Below are 20,055 nucleotides of genomic sequence, written 5' to 3' on the forward strand. Positions count from 1 at the left end.
TCATATTGTAATTAGAATAGCTTCAGAGACTTAAAGATAAAGGTGACATCTTAATATTCATCTCTGTCTTTCACAAGTTCGAACAACTTACATCTGAAGAACTGAATTGTGTGCTTCCCACTGTGAAAGGCACATTCATTTACAGCTGTCAATCTTCACATTCAAGCTTTAAGTTTTCAATTTTCCAATTCTTGAGCAGAGGTGGCAGGAAGTGGTCTATTCTCCGAGATGCAATTAATGCGAGATATGCATTGTGGCTCCAGGTGACCTACCTGTCTTTACCCGTGAGATAATTTCATTAACTTCTCCTGAAATGATATTTCAGGAGAGAGTTGAAACTGGCAAGGTAGTGAATCAGAAAACAGACAGCACATGGTGCAGAGGCAAGCTGCCACTGACATCACCAAGTGATCTCTAGTGATAGTGATTTGTTTTAAGTTCCTCCCGTTTGCTCCCTGATTTTCTACCATTCTTGGGATTTTTTTGTGTCTTCGTCCGTGAAGACAGATCCAAACTACTTGTTCAAAGTCTCTGCCATTTCCTTGTTTTCCATTATTAATTCCCCACTCTCATCCTTTAAGGGAGCAATACTTAGTTGAGCTACTCTCTTTTTATATTTGTAGAAGCTCTTACTGTCTGTTTATATATTTCTTGCTAGTTTACTCTCATTTGAAATTTTTTTGTCTCATCCTTTGCTGGTTTCTAAAATGCTCCCAATCTTCTGGCCTACCGCTAAACTTCGTAGCATTGTACGCCTTTTCTTTCAACTTGATACCATCCTTAACTTCCTTAGTTAGCTATGGATGGTGCATCCATCTCGTAGAATCTTTCTTTCTCAATGGTATATATCTTTGGTTGAGCGTTACGAAATATCTCCTTAAATGTCTGCCACTGCTTATCTATTGTCATAGAGATATACAGCACAGAAACAGGCCCTTCGGCCCATCGTGTCTGTGCCAGCCATCCAGCACCCAACTATTTTAATCCCATATTCCTGCATTTGGCCCCTAGCCTTGTAAGCTATGGCGTTTCAAGTGCTCATCTAAATACTTCTTAAATGTTGTGAGGGTTCCTGTCTCAACCACTTCTTCAGGCAGTGCGTTCCAGATTCCAAACACCCGCTGGGTGAAATTTTTTTCCCCTCAAATCCCCCCTAAGCCTCCTGCCACTTACCCTAAATCTATGCCCCCTGGTTCTTGACCCCTCCGCTAAGGGAAAAGGTTTCTTCCTATCTAACCTATCAATGCCCCTCATAATCTTGTACACCTTCTTTTCTTACCTTTTAATCTATTTTCCCAGTCCACTGTAGCAAATGCTCTTCATACCTTTTAATTGCCTTTATTTAAGTTTTAAGACTAGTTTCAGACTCAGGTTTCTCACCCACAAATTGAATGTGAAATTCCATCATGTTATGATCAGTCTTGCCTAGAGGATCCTTTACTATGAGATCATTCACTAATCCTGTCTCATTACATATTACCAGGTCGAAAATAGCCTGTTCCCGCGCTGGTTCCAGAATATATTATTCAAAGAAACTGTCCCTAATACATTCTATGAACTCATCCTCAAGGCCACCTTTACCAATTTGATTAGTCCGATTGGTATGAAGATTAAAATTGCCCACGATTATTGTAGTACCTTTCTTACAAGGCCCCATTTCTTGATTTATATTCTGTCCAGAGTGGCTATTAGGTGGCCTAAAAACTACTCCCATCAGTGACTTCTTTCCCATACTATTTCTTATCTCCACCCAAACTGATGCTACATCTTGATCTTCTGAGCCAAGATCATTGCTCACTACTGTACTGATCTCATCCTTTATAAACAGAGACCCCCACCCTCCTTTCCTTTCTTCCGATCTTTCTGAAATGTCAAATACCCTTGAATATTCAGTTCCCAGCCTTGGTCACTCAGCAACCATGTCCCTGTTATGGCTATCATATCATACCCACTTATTTCTATTGGTGCTATCAATTCAACCATCTTGTTACGAATGCTGCGTGCATTCAGATAAAGAGTCTTTAATTCTGTCCTTTTACCATTTTCTCCTAGTTTGACCCTATTTGCTGGTGCACTGTTATGTTTGTACGCTCTGTACCTGCCTGTCACACTCTAGTTATCATCACCCATAACCACTACCCTGCACTATTGCCTTGTCCTTTCTAGTTAACTTTCTATATTTTCCTCACATGAACCCTTCCCCAGTTTCGGATAACTAGGGCAGTAAAGATGATACCAATCGACTGCAACAGGACAGAGGTAGGCTAGCAGAACAGGCTGACAAATGAAATTAAATAGAGAGATGTGAAGTGATACATTTTGACAGAGGGATGGGGGAGGCAATACAGATTTAACGGCAAAGTTCTAAAGAGTGTGCAGGGTCAGAGGGACCTGGTTCATGTGCATAGACCTTTGAAGGTGGAAGGACATACTGAGAGAGTAGTTAGCAAAGCACATGGGATCTTGGGCTTCAAGAAGAGAGGTATTGAGTACAGAAGCAAGGAAATTATGCTGAACCTGTACGAAGCTCTGGTTGAACCACAACAGAAATATTGCATTCAATTCTGGTCATCGCACTTTCGGAAGGATGGGAGGGTCCTTGACAGGGTGCAGAAGAGATTTACCAGAATGGTTCCAGGGATGAGGGATTTTAACTACAAGGATAGGTTAGAGAAGCTGGGGTTGTTCTCCTTGGAGCAAAGGAGATTGAAGGGAGATTTGATAGAGGTGTACAAGATTATGACTGTGTTAGGTAAGGTAGACAAAGAAAAGCTGTTCCCATTAGCTAATGATACAAGGACTATGGTAAAGATTTAAGGCTTTGTGCAAGAGATACAGTGGGGATGTGAGGAAGAGATTTTGTTTTAAAAATGCAGCAAGTGGTAATGACCTGGAAGTCGCTGCCGACAAGGGTAGTGGAAGCGAAGATATTGATTTCAAAATGAAATTAGATAGGTAATGTGGAAAATAAACTTTCAGGGCTACAGGAATAGAACAGGGGGAAATGGGACTGACTGGGTTGCTCTACAGAGAACTGGCTTGGACTCGATGGGCTAAATGGCCTCCTTTTGTGCCGTAATGACTCTAAGATACAAGACGACTTTAGGGTAGCACAAATGAGCTGCATCAGTACCAAACTGAATGCAGATGATGAGACACTGATTCAAAGAAAGAACAAACTTGCATTTATATAAAGCCCCTCACACTTTGGGTTGCTGCAAAACATTTCACAGCCAATGAAGTACTTTGTTTTTAAGTACAGTTACTGTAGGGAAACCTGGTAGCCAATTTGTGCACAGCAAGTTCTCTCAAACAGCAATGAGATAAATGACCAGATAATGTTTTAGTGATGCTAGTTCAAGGATAAATATAAGCTAGAATACGGAGAGAACTCCCCTGCTCTTCTTCGAAGATTGCCCTGGGAACTTTTACATCTGGCAGAGAGGCCAGTAAGGGCCTCAGTTTATATTCTCACTCAAAAGGCGTAGATTTTGGGGATCTTTTTGATGATTACTCTGCAGAAACAGACGAGATGTATTCCTAAATGTACTCGTACTTACTAACAGCAGGTGCGATGCCTCCCACAGACCCAGGGCCCGGAATATTCCCTGCCACGGCTGCAGCCTGTGCTGCTGCTGCTGCTTGTGCCGTGGCTGCCTGTTGCTGCATCTGTCGGTGACACTGACGCAAATCAAACACCTGCATAGAAAAAGAGTGAAAAGTAACAAACCATTTCAAACAATAAATATACTGCCCCTTACCTTGAAATGAAAGAAAGACAGACGATATACAGTGCCTTTCACGACCTCAGGACTTTCCAAAGTGCTTTACAGCCAATGAAGTACTTTTTGAAGCATAGTCAGTGTTGTAGGAAATGCAGCAGCTAATTGTTGCAAAGCAAGCTTCCACAAATAGCAAGGTGATAATGACTAGATAATCTTTCCTTGTGGTGTTAACAGGGCTGTGTTCTCGCACATACATTGTTTGGGATCTTCTTCTCCCTGCTGCTCTCACATGCGTTCAAGTCTTCAGAAGAAGGAATTTTCCTCCACACAAGATCAGGTGGCAGGTTGTTCAACCTTGCCTGTTTTAGAGCGAAGACCAAAGTACGGAAAGTCCTCATCAGGGAACTCCTCTTTGCTGACGATGCGGCATTAACATCCCACACTGAAGAGTGTGTGCAGAGACTCATGGACAGGACTGTGGCTGCCTGCAATGAATTTGACCTAACCACCAGCCTCAAGAAAACGAACATCATGGGACAGGGCGTCAGAAATGCTTCATCCGTCAATATCAGCGACCACGCTCTGGAAGTGGTTCAAGAGTTCACCTACCTAGGCTCAACTATCACCAGTAACCTGTTTCTCGATGCAGAAATCAACAAGCGCATGGGAAAGGTGTCTGCTGCTATGTCCAGACGGGCCAAGAGAGTGTGGGAAAATGGCGCACTGACACGGAACACAAAAAGTCCGAGTGTTTCAAGCCTGTGTCCTCAGTACCTTGCTCTACAGCAGTGAGGCCTGGACAACGTATGTCAGCCAAGAGCGACGTCTCAACGGATTCCATCTTCGCTGTCTCCAGTGAATCCTTGGCATCAGGTGGCAGGACCGTATCTCCAACACAGAAGTCCTTGAGGTGGCCCACATCCCCAGCATATACACCCTACTGAGCCAGCAGCTTGAGATGGCTTGGCAATGTGAGCAGCATGGAAGACGGCAGGATCTCCAAGGACGCATTTTACAGCGAGCACGTCACTGGTATCAGACCCACTGGCCGTCCATGGCTCCGCTTTAAAGACGTCTGCAAACACGACATGAAGTCCTGCAACATTGACCCCAAGTTGTGGGAGTCAGTTGCTAGCGATCGCAAGAGCTGGCAGACAGCTATAAAGGTGGGGCTAAGGAGAGGCGAGTCGAAGGGACTTAGCAGTTTGCAGGAAAAGAAACAGAAGTGTAAGGAGAGAGCCAACTGTGTAACAGCCCCGACAATCAATTTTATCTGCAGCACCTGTGGAAGAGACTGTCACTCTAGAATTGACCGTTATAGCCACTCCAGGCGCTGCTTCACAAACCACTGATCACCTCTAGGTGCGTACCCATTGTCTCTCGAGACAAGTGGGTGGAAGGAAGGAAGAAAAGGAAAAGGAAAGGAAAAGAAGGAGAAAAGGAAAAGGAAAGGAAAAGAAGGAGAAAAGGAAAAGGAAAGGAAAAGAAGGAGAAAAGGAAAAGGAAAGGAAAAGAAGGAGAAAAGGAAAAGGAAAGGAAAAGAAGGAGAAAAGGAAAAGGAAAGGAAAAGAAGGAGAAAAGGAAAAGGAAAGGAAAAGAAGGAGAAAAGGAAAAGGAAAGGAAAAGAAGGAGAAAAGGAAAAGGAAAGGAAAAGAAGGAGAAAAGGAAAAGGAAAGGAAAAGAAGGAGAAAAGGAAAAGGAAAGGAAAAGAAGGAGAAAAGGAAAAGGAAAGGAAAAGAAGGAGAAAAGGAAAAGGAAAGGAAAAGAAGGAGAAAAGGAAAAGGAAAGGAAAAGAAGGAGAAAAGGAAAAGGAAAGGAAAAGAAGGAGAAAAGGAAAGGAAAAGAAGGAGAAAAGGAAAGGAAAAGGAAAGGAGAAAAGGAAAGGAGGAAAGGAAAAGGAAAGGAGGAAAGGAAAAGGAAAGGAGAAAAGGAAAAGGAAAGGAGAAAAGGAAAAGGAAAGGAGAAAAGGAAAAGGAAAGGAGAAAAGGAAAAGGAAAGGAGAAAAGGAAAAGGAAAGGAGAAAAGGAAAAGGAAAGGAGAAAAGGAAAAGGAAAGGAGAAAAGGAAAAGGAAAGGAGAAAAGGAAAAGGAAAGGAGAAAAGGAAAAGGAAAGGAGAAAAGGAAAAGGAAAGGAGAAAAGGAAAAGGAAAGGAGAAAAGGAAAAGGAAAGGAGAAAAGGAAAAGGAAAGGAGAAAAGGAAAAGGAAAGGAGAAAAGGAAAAGGAAAGGAGAAAAGGAAAAGGAAAGGAGAAAAGGAAAAGGAAAGGAGAAAAGGAAAAGGAAAGGAGAAAAGGAAAAGGAAAGGAGAAAAGGAAAAGGAAAGGAGAAAAGGAAAAGGAAAGGAGAAAAGGAAAAGGAAAGGAGAAAAGGAAAAGGAAAGGAGAAAAGGAAAAGGAAAGGAGAAAAGGAAAAGGAAAGGAGAAAAGGAAAAGGAAAGGAGAAAAGGAAAAGGAAAGGAGAAAAGGAAAAGGAAAGGAGAAAAGGAAAAGGAAAGGAGAAAAGGAAAAGGAAAGGAGAAAAGGAAAAGGAAAGGAGAAAAGGAAAAGGAAAGGAGAAAAGGAAAAGGAAAGGAGAAAAGGAAAAGGAAAGGAGAAAAGGAAAAGGAAAGGAGAAAAGGAAAAGGAAAGGAGAAAAGGAAAAGGAAAGGAGAAAAGGAAAAGGAAAGGAGAAAAGGAAAAGGAAAGGAGAAAAGGAAAAGGAAAGGAGAAAAGGAAAAGGAAAGGAGAAAAGGAAAAGGAAAGGAGAAAAGGAAAAGGAAAGGAGAAAAGGAAAAGGAAAGGAGAAAAGGAAAAGGAAAGGAGAAAAGGAAAAGGAAAGGAGAAAAGGAAAAGGAAAGGAGAAAAGGAAAAGGAAAGGAGAAAAGGAAAAGGAAAGGAGAAAAGGAAAAGGAAAGGAGAAAAGGAAAAGGAAAGGAGAAAAGGAAAAGGAAAGGAGAAAAGGAAAAGGAAAGGAGAAAAGGAAAAGGATGAGAAAAGGAAAAGGAGAGAAAAGGAAAAGGAAAGGAGAAAAGGAAAAGGAAAGGAGAAAAGGAAAAGGAAAGGAGAAAAGGAAAAGGAAAGGAGAAAAGGAAAAGGAAAGGAGAAAAGGAAAAGGAAAGGAGAAAAGGAGAAAAGGAAAGGAGAAAAGGAGAAAAGGAAAAGGAAAGGAGAAAAGGAAAAGGAAAGGAGAAAAGGAAAAGGAAAGGAGAAAAGGAAAAGGAAAGGAGAAAAGGAAAAGGAAAGGAGAAAAGGAAAAGGAAAGGAGAAAAGGAAAAGGAAAGGAGAAAAGGAAAAGGAAAGGAGAAAAGGAAAAGGAAAGGAGAAAAGGAAAAGGAAAGGAGAAAAGGAAAAGGAAAGGAGAAAAGGAAAAGGAAAGGAGAAAAGGAAAAGGAAAGGAGAAAAGGAAAAGGAAAGGAGAAAAGGAAAAGGAAAGGAGAAAAGGAAAAGGAAAGGAGAAAAGGAAAAGGAAAGGAGAAAAGGAAAAGGAAAGGAGAAAAGGAAAAGGAAAGGAGAAAAGGAAAAGGAAAGGAGAAAAGGAAAAGGAAAGGAGAAAAGGAAAAGGAAAGGAGAAAAGGAAAAGGAAAGGAGAAAAGGAAAAGGAAAAGGAAAGGAGAAAAGGAAAAGGAAAGGAGAAAAGGAAAAGGAAAGGAGAAAAGGAAAAGGAAAGGAGAAAAGGAAAAGGAAAGGAGAAAAGGAAAAGGAAAGGGGAAAAGGAAAAGGAAAGGGGAAAAGGAAAGGAGAAAAGGAAAAGGAAAGGAGAAAAGGAAAAGGAAAGGAGAAAAGGAAAAGGAAAGGAGAAAAGGAAAAGGAAAGGAGAAAAGGAAAAGGAAAGGAGAAAAGGAAAAGGAAAGGAGAAAAGGAAAAGGAAAGGAGAAAAGGAAAAGGAAAGGAGAAAAGGAAAAGGAAAGGAGAAAAGGAAAAGGAAAGGAGAAAAGGAAAAGGAAAGGAGAAAAGGAAAAGGAAAGGAGAAAAGGAAAAGGAAAGGAGAAAAGGAAAAGGAAAGGAGAAAAGGAAAAGGAAAGGAGAAAAGGAAAAGGAAAGGAGAAAAGGAAAAGGAAAGGAGAAAAGGAAAAGGAAAGGAGAAAAGGAAAAGGAAAGGAGAAAAGGAAAAGGAAAGGAGAAAAGGAAAAGGAAAGGAGAAAAGGAAAAGGAAAGGAGAAAAGGAAAAGGAAAGGAGAAAAGGAAAAGGAAAGGAGAAAAGGAAAAGGAAAGGAGAAAAGGAAAAGGAAAGGAGAAAAGGAAAAGGAAAGGAGAAAAGGAAAAGGAAAGGAGAAAAGGAAAAGGAAAGGAGAAAAGGAAAAGGAAAGGAGAAAAGGAAAAGGAAAGGAGAAAAGGAAAAGGAAAGGAGAAAAGGAAAAGGAAAGGAGAAAAGGAAAAGGAAAGGAGAAAAGGAAAAGGAAAGGAGAAAAGGAAAGGAGGAGAAAAGGAAAGGAGGAGAAAAGGAAAGGAGGAGAAAAGGGAAAGGGGAAAGGGGAAAGGGGAAAGGGGAAAGGGGAAAGGGGGAAGGAAGGAAGGAAGGAAGGAAGGAAGGAAGGAAGGAAGGAAGGAAGGAAGGAAGGAAGGAAGGAAGGAAGGAAGGAAGGAAGGAAGGAAGGAAGGAAGGAAGGAAGGAAGGAAGGAAGGAAGGAAGGAAGGAAAGAAAGAAAGAAAGAAAGAAAAGAAAAGAAAGAAAATGAGGGATAAATATTGGCCAGGACACCAAGGATAACTTACCTGCTCTTCTTTCAAATAGCGCAATGGGATCATTTACACCCACCTTGGAGAGCAGAGGGGGCCTCAGTTTAAGATCTCATCCAAAAGACGGCACCTCTGAAGTGCAGTATTCACTCCGTGCTGCCCTGGAAGGGCAGCCTGGATATTTTGTGCTCTCAAGTCCCTGAAGTGGGACTTGACCCATAACCTTGCGTGAAGTGGACAGGAGCAGGTGAAAGAGATACTTAGGGGAAGAGCCCAAAGGTATGGCTGAAGAGAGAGAGGTATTCAGACAGCTTCTGAAGGCGAGAGGGGAAGGTAGCAAGGTGAAGCAGAGTTGGCAAAAGATTATGGGGCAGGACATAATAGATCTGACTGGTTTCCGAGAACAGGAAACCAAACAGTGATGAGGGACAGGTGTTTGGAGGAGGATGATGAGTGTGTCTGGCTGAAGATCACTCAAATTAGGATAGAAATGCTGTACACCTTCTTCTGGCAGGGCAGGGATCCTGAAGAACCAAGACAGCATGGAGTGGGCTTCGCCATCAGAAACTCCTTGCTCAGCATGATAGAGCCTCCCTCAAATGGCTCGGAACGCATACTGTCCATCCGACTGCTCACCACCTCTGGTCCAGTACACCTACTCAGCATCTATGCTCCAACACTCTGCTCCCCACCTGAAGCTAAAGACCAGTTCGATGAACAACTCCATAACATCATTAGCAGCATCCCCAACACCGAACACCTATTCCTGCTGGGGGACTTTAATGCCAGGGTTGGGGCCGACCATGACTCATGGCCCTCCTGCCTTGGGCGCTATGGCGTTGGAAGGATGAATGAGAACGGGCAGAGACTGCTTGAGTTGTGTACCTATCATAACCTCTGCATCACCAACTCGTTCTTTCACACTAAACCCTGTCACCAGGTTTCATGGAGGCACCCAAGATCGCGTCGTTGGCACCAGCTAGACCTCATCGTCACAAGGCGAGCTGCCTTAAACAGTGTTCAAATCACACGCAGCTTCCACAGTGTGGACTGCGACACCGACCACTCCCTGGTGTGCAGCAAGGTTAGACTCAGACCAAAGAAGTTGCATCATTCCAAGCAGAAGGGCCACCCGCGCATCAACACGAGCAGAATTTCTCACCCACAGCTGTTACAAAAATTTCTAAATTCACTTGTAACAGCCCTTCAAAACACTCCCACAGGGGATGCTGAGACCAAGTGGGCCCACATCAGAGACGCCATCTATGAGTCAGCTTTGACCACCTACGGCAAAAGTGCGAAGAGGAATGCAGACTGGTTTCAACCTCATATTGAAGAGCTGGAACCTGTCATAGCCGCTAAGCGCATTGCACTGTTGAACTACAAGAAAGCCCCCAGCGATTTAACATCCGCAGCACTTAAAGCAGCCAGAAGTACTGCACAAAGAACAGCTAGGCGTTGCGCAAACGACTACTGGCAACACCTATGCAGTCATATTCAGCTGGCCTCAGACACCGGAAACATCAGAGGAATGTATGATGGCATTAAGAGAGCTCTTGGGCCAACCATCAAGAAGATCGCCCCCCTCAAATCTAAATCGGGGGACATAATCACTGACCAACGCAAACAGATGGACCGCTGGGTTGAGCACTACCTAGAACTGTACTCCAGGGAGAATGCTGTCACTGAGACTGCCCTCAATGCAGCCCAGCCTCTACCAGTCATGGATGAGCTGGACATACAGCCAACCAAATCGGAACTCAGTGATGCCATTGATTCTCTAGCCCACGGAAAAGCCCCTGGGAAGGACAGCATTACCCCTGAAATAATCAAGAGTGCCAAGCCTGCTATACTCTCAGCACTACATGAACTGCTATGCCTGTGCTGGGACGAGGGAGCAGTACCCCAGGACATGCGCGATGCCAATATCATCACCCTCTATAAAAACAAAGGTGACCGCGGTCACTGCAACAACGACCGTGGAATCTCCCTGCTCAGCATAGTGGGGAAAGTCTTTGCTCGAGTCGCTCTGAACAGGCTCCAGAAGCTGGCCGAGCGCGTCTACCCTGAGGCACAGTGTGGCTTTCGTGCAGAGAGATCGACCATTGACATGCTGTTCTCCCTTCGTCAGATACAGGAGAAATGCCGTGAACAACAGATGCCCCTCTACATTGCTTTCATTGATCTCACCAAAGCCTTTGACCTCGTCAGCAGACGTGGTCTCTTCAGACTACTAGAAAAGATCGGATGTCCACCAAAGCTACTAAGTATCATCACCTCATTCCATGACAATATGAAAGGCACAATTCAACATGGTGGCTCCTCATCAGAGCCCTTTCCTATCCTGAATGGTGTGAAACAGGGCTGTGTTCTCGCACCCACACTTTTTGGGATTTTCTTCTCCCTGCTGCTTTCACATGCGTTCAAATCCTCTGAAGAAGGAATTTTCCTCCACACAAGATCAGGGGGCAGGTTGTTCAACCTTGCCCGTCTAAGAGCGAAGTCCAAAGTACGGAAAGTCATCATCAGAGAACTCCTCTTTGCTGACGATGCTGCTTTAACATCTCACACTGAAGAGTGCCTGCAGAGTCTCATCGACAGGTTTGCGGCTGCCTGCAATGAATTTGGCCTAACCATCAGCCTCAAGAAAACGAACATCATGGGGCAGGACGTCAGAAATGCTCCATCCATCAATATTGGCGACCACGCTCTGGAAGTGGTTCAAGAGTTCACCTACCTAGGCTCAACTATCACCAGTAACCTGTCTCTAGATGCAGAAATCAACAAGCGCATGGGTAAGGCTTCCACTGCTATGTCCAGACTGGCCAAGAGAGTGTGGGAAAATGGCGCACTGACACGGAACACAAAAGTCCAACTGTATCAGGCCTGTGTCCTCAGTACCTTGCTCTACGGCAGCGAGGCCTGGACAACGTATGCCAGCCAAGAGCGACGTCTCAATTCATTCCATCTTCGCTGCCTCCGGAGAATACTTGGCATCAGGTGGCAGGACTATATCTCCAACACAGAAGTCCTTGAAGCGGCCAACACCCCCAGCTTGTACACACTACTGAGTCAGCGGCGCTTGAGATGGCTTTGCCATGTGAGCCGCATGGAAGATGGCAGGATCCCCAAAGACACATTGTACAGCGAGCTCGCCGCTGGTATCAGACCCACCGGCCGTCCATGTGTCCGCTATAAAGACGTCTGCAAACGCGACATGAAATCCTGTGACATTGATCACAAGTCGTGGGAGTCAGTTGCCAGCATTCGCCAGAGCTGGCGGGCAGCCATAAAGACAGGGCTAAATTGTGGCGAGTCGAAGAGACTTAGTAGTTGGCAGGAAAAAAGACAGAGGCGCAAGGGGAGAGCCAACTGTGCAACAGCCCCGACAAACAAATTTCTCTGCAGCACCTGTGGAAGAGCCTGTCATTCCAGAATTGGCCTTTATAGCCACTCCAGGCGCTGCTTCACAAACCACTGACCACCTCCAGGCGCGTATCCATTGTCTCTCGAGATAAGGAGGCCCAAAAGAAGAAAAAAGAACAAATGTTACATTGCGACCAGGAATTCCAGACACTGATGGCGCACGCTGACCTGTTACATTTACGATTTGGGACACTTCCAATTACTTCTTTAAAAAAGTTTTGTCTCATGTTGAGCATGTTAGAATTTCTCACGTTTCAGTGTCAGAAAATCACTCCCAGGTCATAGGGAGTATAGCTGTAGAGTAAAGCTTTTTTAACTCTGCCCTGGAGCGAACCCCAATTCCCATCACAGAATTGTACAGCGTAGGAGGAGGCCATTTGTGTCTGCACCATCTCTCCGAATGAGCAATTCACCTAATGCCATTCCCCAGCCTTCTGCACATCCTTCCTTTGCTGTTAACAGTCCAATTCCCTTTTGAACCTGCCTCCACTACACTCTCAGACAGTACATTCCAGATCCTAACTACTCGACGCGTGAAATGTTTCTCATGTCACTTTTGCTTCTTTTGCCAATTATTTTGATTAGATTAGAGATACAGCACTGAAACAGGCCCTTCGGCCCACCGAGACTGTGCCGAACATCAACCACCCATTTAGACTAATCCTACACTAATCCCATATTCCCACCAAACATCCCCACCTGTCCCTATATTTCCCTACCACCTACCTATACTACTGACAATTTATAATGGCCAATTTACCCATCAACCTGCAAGTCTTTTGGCTTGTGGGAGGAAACCGGAGCACCCGGAGAAAACCCACGCAGACACAGGGAGAACTTGCAAACTCCACACAGGCAGTACCCGGAATCGAACCCGGGTCCCTGGAGCTGTGAGGCTGCGGTGCTAACCACTGCGCCATTGTGCCGCCCTGTGCCCTCTGGTTCTCGATCCTTTCAGGAGTGGGAACAGTTTTTCCCTATCCACTCTGTCCAGACCCATGATTTTGAATACCTCTATCAAATCTCCTCTCAGCCTTCTCTTCTCCAAGGAAAACCATCCCAACTGTAGCAATTTTTCCATTCCCCACACCATTCACCCTGTGGTATCAAGTGAGATTGCCAATTAACTTTCAGCTAAGGATTGATTGGCGCTATGGACTCATGTTCAAGTGAAACTGGATTCAGACTGCCAAGCTCTTACACAGGAACCTTACAGCCAGAGAGGGAGACTCAGCTCCAGAGTGAACTGAATTCAAACCCAGGCCTCAGAGGTGAGAGGTCACTGCTAACCCACAATGTCACCCAGTTCCTTGTACAGTGCTACTTATGTTAGCTTTCATCGGTTTTGAACTAAAGTTAGACCGTTTGTGTAAAATATCTGAGAACAACAATGGACCCTGTTACTATTAGCATATGCAAAGAAACACTTTGCCATATTACAATACACTCCTGAGCTCTTCAAACTAATGTGCACACATTGATCAAACTGCTAATCAAAATAACACAGAAGCTTACACAGTTTAAATAGATTAGACTGCTTCACTGTCCATGAACAATAAAGTCTCCCATATCTCCGACATTCTGTTTCACTACATGACCAACAAAAAAGATTCACATGATTACTGAGCTCATGGAATCTCCCCATAAACTCACAAAGTGGACAATAATGACCCGTGGCTCAGTTGGTAGCACCCTTGCCTGAGTCACAAGTCCCATTCCAGTGCTCAAGCACAAAAAATCCAAGCTATTGGAGATGCCATCTTTCAGATGAGATGTTGAACCTAGGCCCCATCTGCCTGCTGGGTGGACGTAATAGATCCCATGGCATTATTTTGAAGACGACCAGGGGAGTTATCCCCAGTGTCCTGGGCAATATTTATGCCTCAAATCAACATCAGGAAAACAGATTATCTGGTCATTATCACTTTGCTGTTCGTGGGAATTTGCTGTGCGCAACTTGGCTGCTGCGTTTCCTACATTACAAATGTGACTACACTTCAAAAGTACTTCACTGACTGTAAAGCACTTTGAGGTGCTGGGGATATGTATCGGAAGGGCCGGGGCGTGCACCAAAACCTGGAAGGAGCGAGTAGCCAAGGTACAACACAAGCTGAGCATGTGGGAGCAGCGATCTCTCTCTATTGTGGGTAAGAACCTGGTCATCAGGTGCGAGGCGCTCACGTTGTTGCTGTCCGTGGCGCAGGTCTGGCCCATACCCCACTCCTGCGCTGTGGCGGTCATCCGAGCCATTTTCCGTTTCATCTGGGGATCCAAAATGGACCGGGTCCGGAGGGACACGATGTTCAAACCTCTGGATAAGGGCGGGAAAAATGTACCCAACATCGCTCTCATCCTGATGACTACCTTCGTGTGCGCTGCATCAAGCTGTGTGTAGACCTCCAGTACGCAAACTCCAAGTATTACTACGTGCTGAGGTTCCCATCTGTCCCCGGTGTAGCGAAGGATGAGCCTGGTCACATTGCCACGGAACGCTCCATCCAGTTGGACTGTGCCGTACCACCTATCCTTCGTGGAACAGTTGCTGCGGAAAAACACCTTTGACCACCAATCCATCAGGCAATGGTCTGCACGGAATGTCCTCAAGGCCCTATGGGAAAAGGAGATGGTGGATCCTGTCGGATGGTTCCCCGAGCAGACCGCCAAAGTCTCATCACCAGAAGTTTCAAACAAGCACCAAGATGTAGCTTCCTCCCCGTCAGATCCTTCCTGCACGCCCGAAGTCTCGCCCCCTCCGCGCAATGCCCCCGCGGTGGCTCTGGTGGGGAAGAGACAGTTGCCCACCTCCTTCTGGAATGTGTCTTTGCAAAGCAGGTGTGGAAAGCGATGCAGTGGTTTTTGTCGAGGTTCATCCCAAGCAGCTCTGTAACACAGGGCTCTATGGGCTGTTCCCAGGGACGCACACCGAGATAAACATCAACTGCTGCTGGAAGACTATCAACTCGGTGAAAGACGCCCTTTGGTCTGCCTGAAACCTGCTGGTCTTCCAGCGCCAAGAGTTGTCCACGATCGAATGCTGCAGACTGGCACATTCCAAGGTCCAGGACTACGTGCTGAGAGATGCACTAAAGCTTGGGGCAGCCGCAGCAAAGGCTCAATGGGGAAAGACCACTGTGTAAGGTCCCCCCACCAAGCTGAACTGAGGGGCTGGATCCATGGAAAACCCCCGAACTGTATCGGGAAAATTTTCGTTTGTTGTAAAATGTATATGGCATGAAAAATGAAATGGTAGTGTTGTGAGGCAATTCACTCCGGTGTTGAAGGAAACTGACTTCCTTTGCACTGTTTGTATTTTTTAACTTGGTGCTGTTTGGAACTGTGATTTTTTTTTTTTAAACAGATTTTTATGAATAAAGTATATTTTGGAAATAAAAATAAAGACTGTAAAGTACTTTGAGGCGTCCAGTGGTCGTGAAAGGCGCTATATAAATGCAAGTTCTTCTTTCTTTTTAATAGAAGAGAAATATAGAAAACAAAGGAACATGTTGCACTAGACTGGCGACATAATTTTTCAGGGGACAAATGCAACATTTTGTGTTCCTGTCGAACTCAGCTCCCCTCCCTCACCTCTTTTGCTGGTGCATTGATGAATGTATTGGTGCCATTCCCTGCCATTGCCCCAAACTGGAAAATATGGTTAACTTTGCTTCCAATTTCCATGCCTTCACACAGCCCACTTGAGACTCTCCCCTTGCTCGACTTCTCTGTCTCCATTTCTGCGGTTAGACTATAGATTAATATCCACTGGCTGCCACATTTCCTACATTACATTAGTGACTATACTTCAAAAAATAAGTACTTCATTGGCTGTAAACCACTTTGAGGCAGCCAGTGGTCGTGTAAAGCCTATATAAATGCAAGTCTTTCTTTTCTTTCTCTATTAGCCCACTGACTCACACAGCTATCTTGACTACAATGCTTCACACCCTACTTCCTGTAAGGACTCAAGTCCATTCTCCCAGATTCTCTCTGTCGCATCCTTTCTGATAATGCAAACTTCCGTACCAGCACTTCTAAATTTTCTTTATCCTCAACCGAGGATTCCGCTACCATTCCCCCCTCACCGTGGTTGACAGGGCCCTCCCTGACCATATCTGTTCCATTTCCCACAATTCTGTTCTCACCCATTTACATAGGAAATAGGAGTAGGCCATTCATTATGATCATGGTTGATCATCCAACTCAGTAACCTGTTCCTGCTTTCTCCCCATACCCTTTGATCCCTTTAGACCCAAGAGCGATATCTAACTCCTTCTTGAAAACATACAATGTTTTGGTCTCAACTGCTTTCTGTGGTAGCGAATTCCACAGGCTCACCACTCTCTGGGTGAAGAAACTTCTCCTCATCTCAGTCCTGAGATGTCCGTATCCTTAGACTATGACGCTGGTTCTGGACTCCCCCACCATTGGGAACATCCTTCCTGCATCTACCCTGTAAAGTCCTGTTAAAATTTTATAGGTTTCTATGAGATCCTCCCTCACTCTTCTGAACGCCAGCGAATATAATACTAACCGACTCAATCTCTCCTCATACATCAGTCCCGCCATCCCAGAAATCAGTCTGGTAAACCTTCGCTGCACTCCCTCAGATAAGGAGACCAAAACTGCACACAATATTCCAGGTGTGGCCTCACCAAGGCCTTGTATACTTGCAGCAAGACATCCCTGCTCCTGTACTCGAATCCTCTCGCTATGAAGGCCAACATACCATTTGCCTTTTTTACCGCCTGTTGCACCTGCATGCTTACCTTCAGCGACTTGTTTACCAGAACACCCAGGTCTCGTTGCATATTCCCCTCTCTCAGTTTATAGCCGTTCAGATAATAATCTGCCTTCCTTTTTTTGCTACCACACATTTATCCACATTATACTGTATCTGCCATACATTAGTCCACTCACTCAACTTGTCCAAATCACCCTGATGCCTCTCTGCATCCTCCTCACAACTCACCCTCCCACCCAATTTTGTGTCATCTGCAAATCTGGAGACATTTATTTAGTTCCTTCATCTAAATCATTAATATATATTGTGAATAGCTGGGGTCCCAGCACCGATCCCTGCGGTACCCCACTAGTCACCGCCTGCCATTCGGGAAAAGACTCGTTCATTCCTACTCTTTGTTTCCTGTCTGCCTACCAATTTTCTATCCGTCAATACACTACCCTCAATCCCATGCGCTTTAAATTTACACGCTAATCTCTTATCTGGGATTTTGTCGAAAGCCTTCTGCAAGTCCAAATAAACCACATCCACTGGCTCCCCCTCATCAACTCTACTAGTTACATCCTCAAAAGAATTCTCGTAGATTTGTCAAGCGTGATTTCTCTTTCGTAAATCCATGCTGACTCTGTCCGATTCTACCACTGTTCTCCAAGTGCTCTGCTATAAAATTTTAGATAATGGACTCTAGAATTTTCCCCACTACCGACGTCAGGCTGACTGGTATATAATTCCCTGCTTTCTCTCTACCTCCCTTTTTAAATAGTGGGGTTACATTAGCTACCCTCCAATCTGTAGGAACTGTTCCAGAGTCTATAGGATGTTGGAAGATGGCCACCAATGCATCCACTATTTCTAGGGCCATTTCCTTAAGTACTCTGGGATGTAGATTATCAGGCCCTGGGGATTTATTGGCCTTCAATCCCATCAATTTCCCCAACATCATTTCTCTACTGATACTGATTTCTTTCAGTTCCTCTCTCACTAAACCCTGTTTAGTGGTATACCATTTCTGGTATGATATTTGTGTCCTACTTTGTGAAGACAGAACCAAAGTATTAATTTAGTTGGTCAGCCATTTCTTTGTACCCCATAATAAATTCCCCTGTTTCTGACTGTAAGGGACCTACATTTGTCTTCATCAATCTTTTTCTCTTCACATACCTACAGAAACGTTTAGAGTCAGTTTTTATGTTCCCCGCAAGCTTACTCTCGTACTCTATTTTCCCCTTCTTAATCAATCCCTTGGTCCTCCTTTGCTGAATTCTAAACTGCTCCCAATCCTCAGGTCTGTTGTTTTTTCTGGCAAATTTGTATGCCTCTTCCTTGGATCTAATGCTATCTCTAATTTCCCTTGTAAGCCATGGTTTGGTTACTTTCCCGATTTACTTTTGTGCCAGACAGGGATAAACAATTGTTGCAGTTCATCCACGCGCTCTTTAAATGTTTGCTATTGCCTATCCACCAGCATTCCTTTAAGTAAAGTTTCCCAATCCATCATAGCGAACTTGCGCCTCATACCTTCGTAGTTTCCTTTATTAAGATTCACGACCCTAGTCTCAGAATCAGCTACGTCACTCTCCACCTTGATGAAGAATTCCATCATATTATGGTTGCTCATCCTCAAGGGGTCTCGCACAACTAGACTGTCAATTATTCCTCTCTCATTACACAATACCCAGTCTAAAATGGCCTGTTCTCTGGTTGGTTCCTCAACGTATTGGTCCAGAAAACCATTCCGCATACACTCCATGAATTCCTCCTTGATGGTATTGTGATTAATTTGATTTGCCCGATCTATACGCAGATTAATGTCACCCATAATTACAGATGTTCCTTTATCGCATACGTCTCTAATTTCCTGTTTAATGCCATTCCCAACATCACCACTACAGTTTGGGGTCTATATACAACCCCCACTAACGTTTTTTGCCCCTTAGTGTTTCTCCGCTCTACCCATACAGATTCCACAAAGACAGAGCTAATATCCTTCCTCACCATTGCGTTAATTTCCTCTTTAACCAGCTATGCAACTCCACTGCCTTTTACATTTTGTCTGTTCTTTCGAAATACTGAAAACCCCTGGATGTTCATTTCCCATCCCTGGTCACCCTGCAGCCATGTCTCCGTAATCCCGACTATATCATACCCATTTACATCTATTTGTGCAATTAATTCATCCACTTTATTGCGAATGCTCTGGGTGTTACGGCACAAAGCCTTTAGGATTGTCTTTTAAACATTACCTGTCCCCTTCCCAATATTTTTCACTGTGGCCCTGTTTGATTCTGACCCTTGATTTCTCTGCCCAACACTTTTCTTATTCCCCTTACTGTCTTTTGTTCTTGTCTTTGACTCCCCACTCCTCTGACTCCTTGCAAAGGTTTCCATCCCCCCGCTATTTTAGTTTAAAACCTTCCCAACCACTCTAGCAAATACTCCCCCTAGGACATCAGTCCCAGTCCTGCCCAGGTGTAATCCGTCCAGTTTGTACTGGTCCCACCTCCCCCAGAACCATTCCCAATGTCCCAGGAATCTAAAACCCTCCCCCTCACACCATCTCTTCAGCCATGTATTCATCTGATATATCCTGCTATTTCGACTCTGACTAGCACGTGGCACTGGTAGTAATCCTGAGATCACTACCTTTGAGGTCCTACTTTTCAATTTACTTCCTAACTCCCTATATTCTGCTTTTAGGACCTCATCCTTTTTTTTTTTTAAACCTACGTCGTTTGTACCAATGTGTACCACGACCGCTGGCTGTTCACCCTCTCCCTTCAGCTCTGAGACATCCTTGACCCTAGCACCAGGGAGGCAACATACCATCCTGGAGTCTCATTTGCGGCCACAGAAACTCCTATCTATTCCCCTTACAATTGAATCCTCTATAACTATTGCATTCCCACACTTTTTACTCCTCCCCTGTGCAGCAGAGCCAACCGTGGTGCAACAAATTGGGCTGTTGCTGCTTTCCCCTGAGGCGCCATTCCACCCAACAGTATCGAAAGCAGTATATCTGTTTTGCAGGGGAATAGCCACAGGAGATTCCTGCACTGCCTGCCTAGTCCTCTTGCTCTGCCTGGTCGTCACCCATTCCCTTCCTACCTGTGGGGTCTGAGCCTGCGGTGTGACCACCTCTCTATACATGCTATCCATGATACTCTCCGCTTCGTGGATGCTCCAGTGTCCCCAGCTGCCGCTCCAGCTCTGAAACCCAGGCTTCCAGGAGCTGCAGCTGGAGACACATGCTGGTCCCGGGCAGTGGAATTGTTCCCAGCTTCCCACATAGAGCACGAGGAGCACACCACAGCTTTGAGCTCTCCTGCCATGACTTAACCCTTGAAATTAAACATTTTGGAAGATGCTGAATATCAAATAATATCAATTACACAATTTCCCGACACCCACCCGCGTCTCCCCCCGCCCGCCCCCCCCACCCCAAGAACTATGATAGGGTTCCCATTCTCCTCCCCTTCCACCCAACTTCCGTTATTTTTTTTTTGTTGTGTG

At 44.9% G+C, this 20,055-nt stretch overlaps 1 protein-coding gene across 5 annotated transcripts in view; it reads right to left on the reverse strand.

Annotated features, from left to right (window-relative positions):
* The window catches only part of LOC137356948 (mothers against decapentaplegic homolog 4-like), a 178,922-nt gene that overhangs the window by 49,441 nt on the left and 109,426 nt on the right, over window positions 1–20,055 (reverse strand). For all 5 annotated transcript variants that reach the window (XR_010971115.1, XM_068022831.1, XM_068022832.1 and 2 more), the window contains one exon: window positions 3,561–3,699. Coding sequence is in view for 4 of the 5 variants with exons in the window: in XM_068022831.1 (XP_067878932.1) it covers window positions 3,561–3,699 (139 nt within the window). In the remaining variant the exon portion in view is untranslated. The remainder of the gene's footprint in view (window positions 1–3,560; window positions 3,700–20,055) is intronic.

The sequence above is a fragment of the Heterodontus francisci genome, chromosome 46 (assembly GCF_036365525.1).
Source record: "Heterodontus francisci isolate sHetFra1 chromosome 46, sHetFra1.hap1, whole genome shotgun sequence".
Classification (NCBI taxonomy): domain Eukaryota; kingdom Metazoa; phylum Chordata; class Chondrichthyes; order Heterodontiformes; family Heterodontidae; genus Heterodontus; species Heterodontus francisci.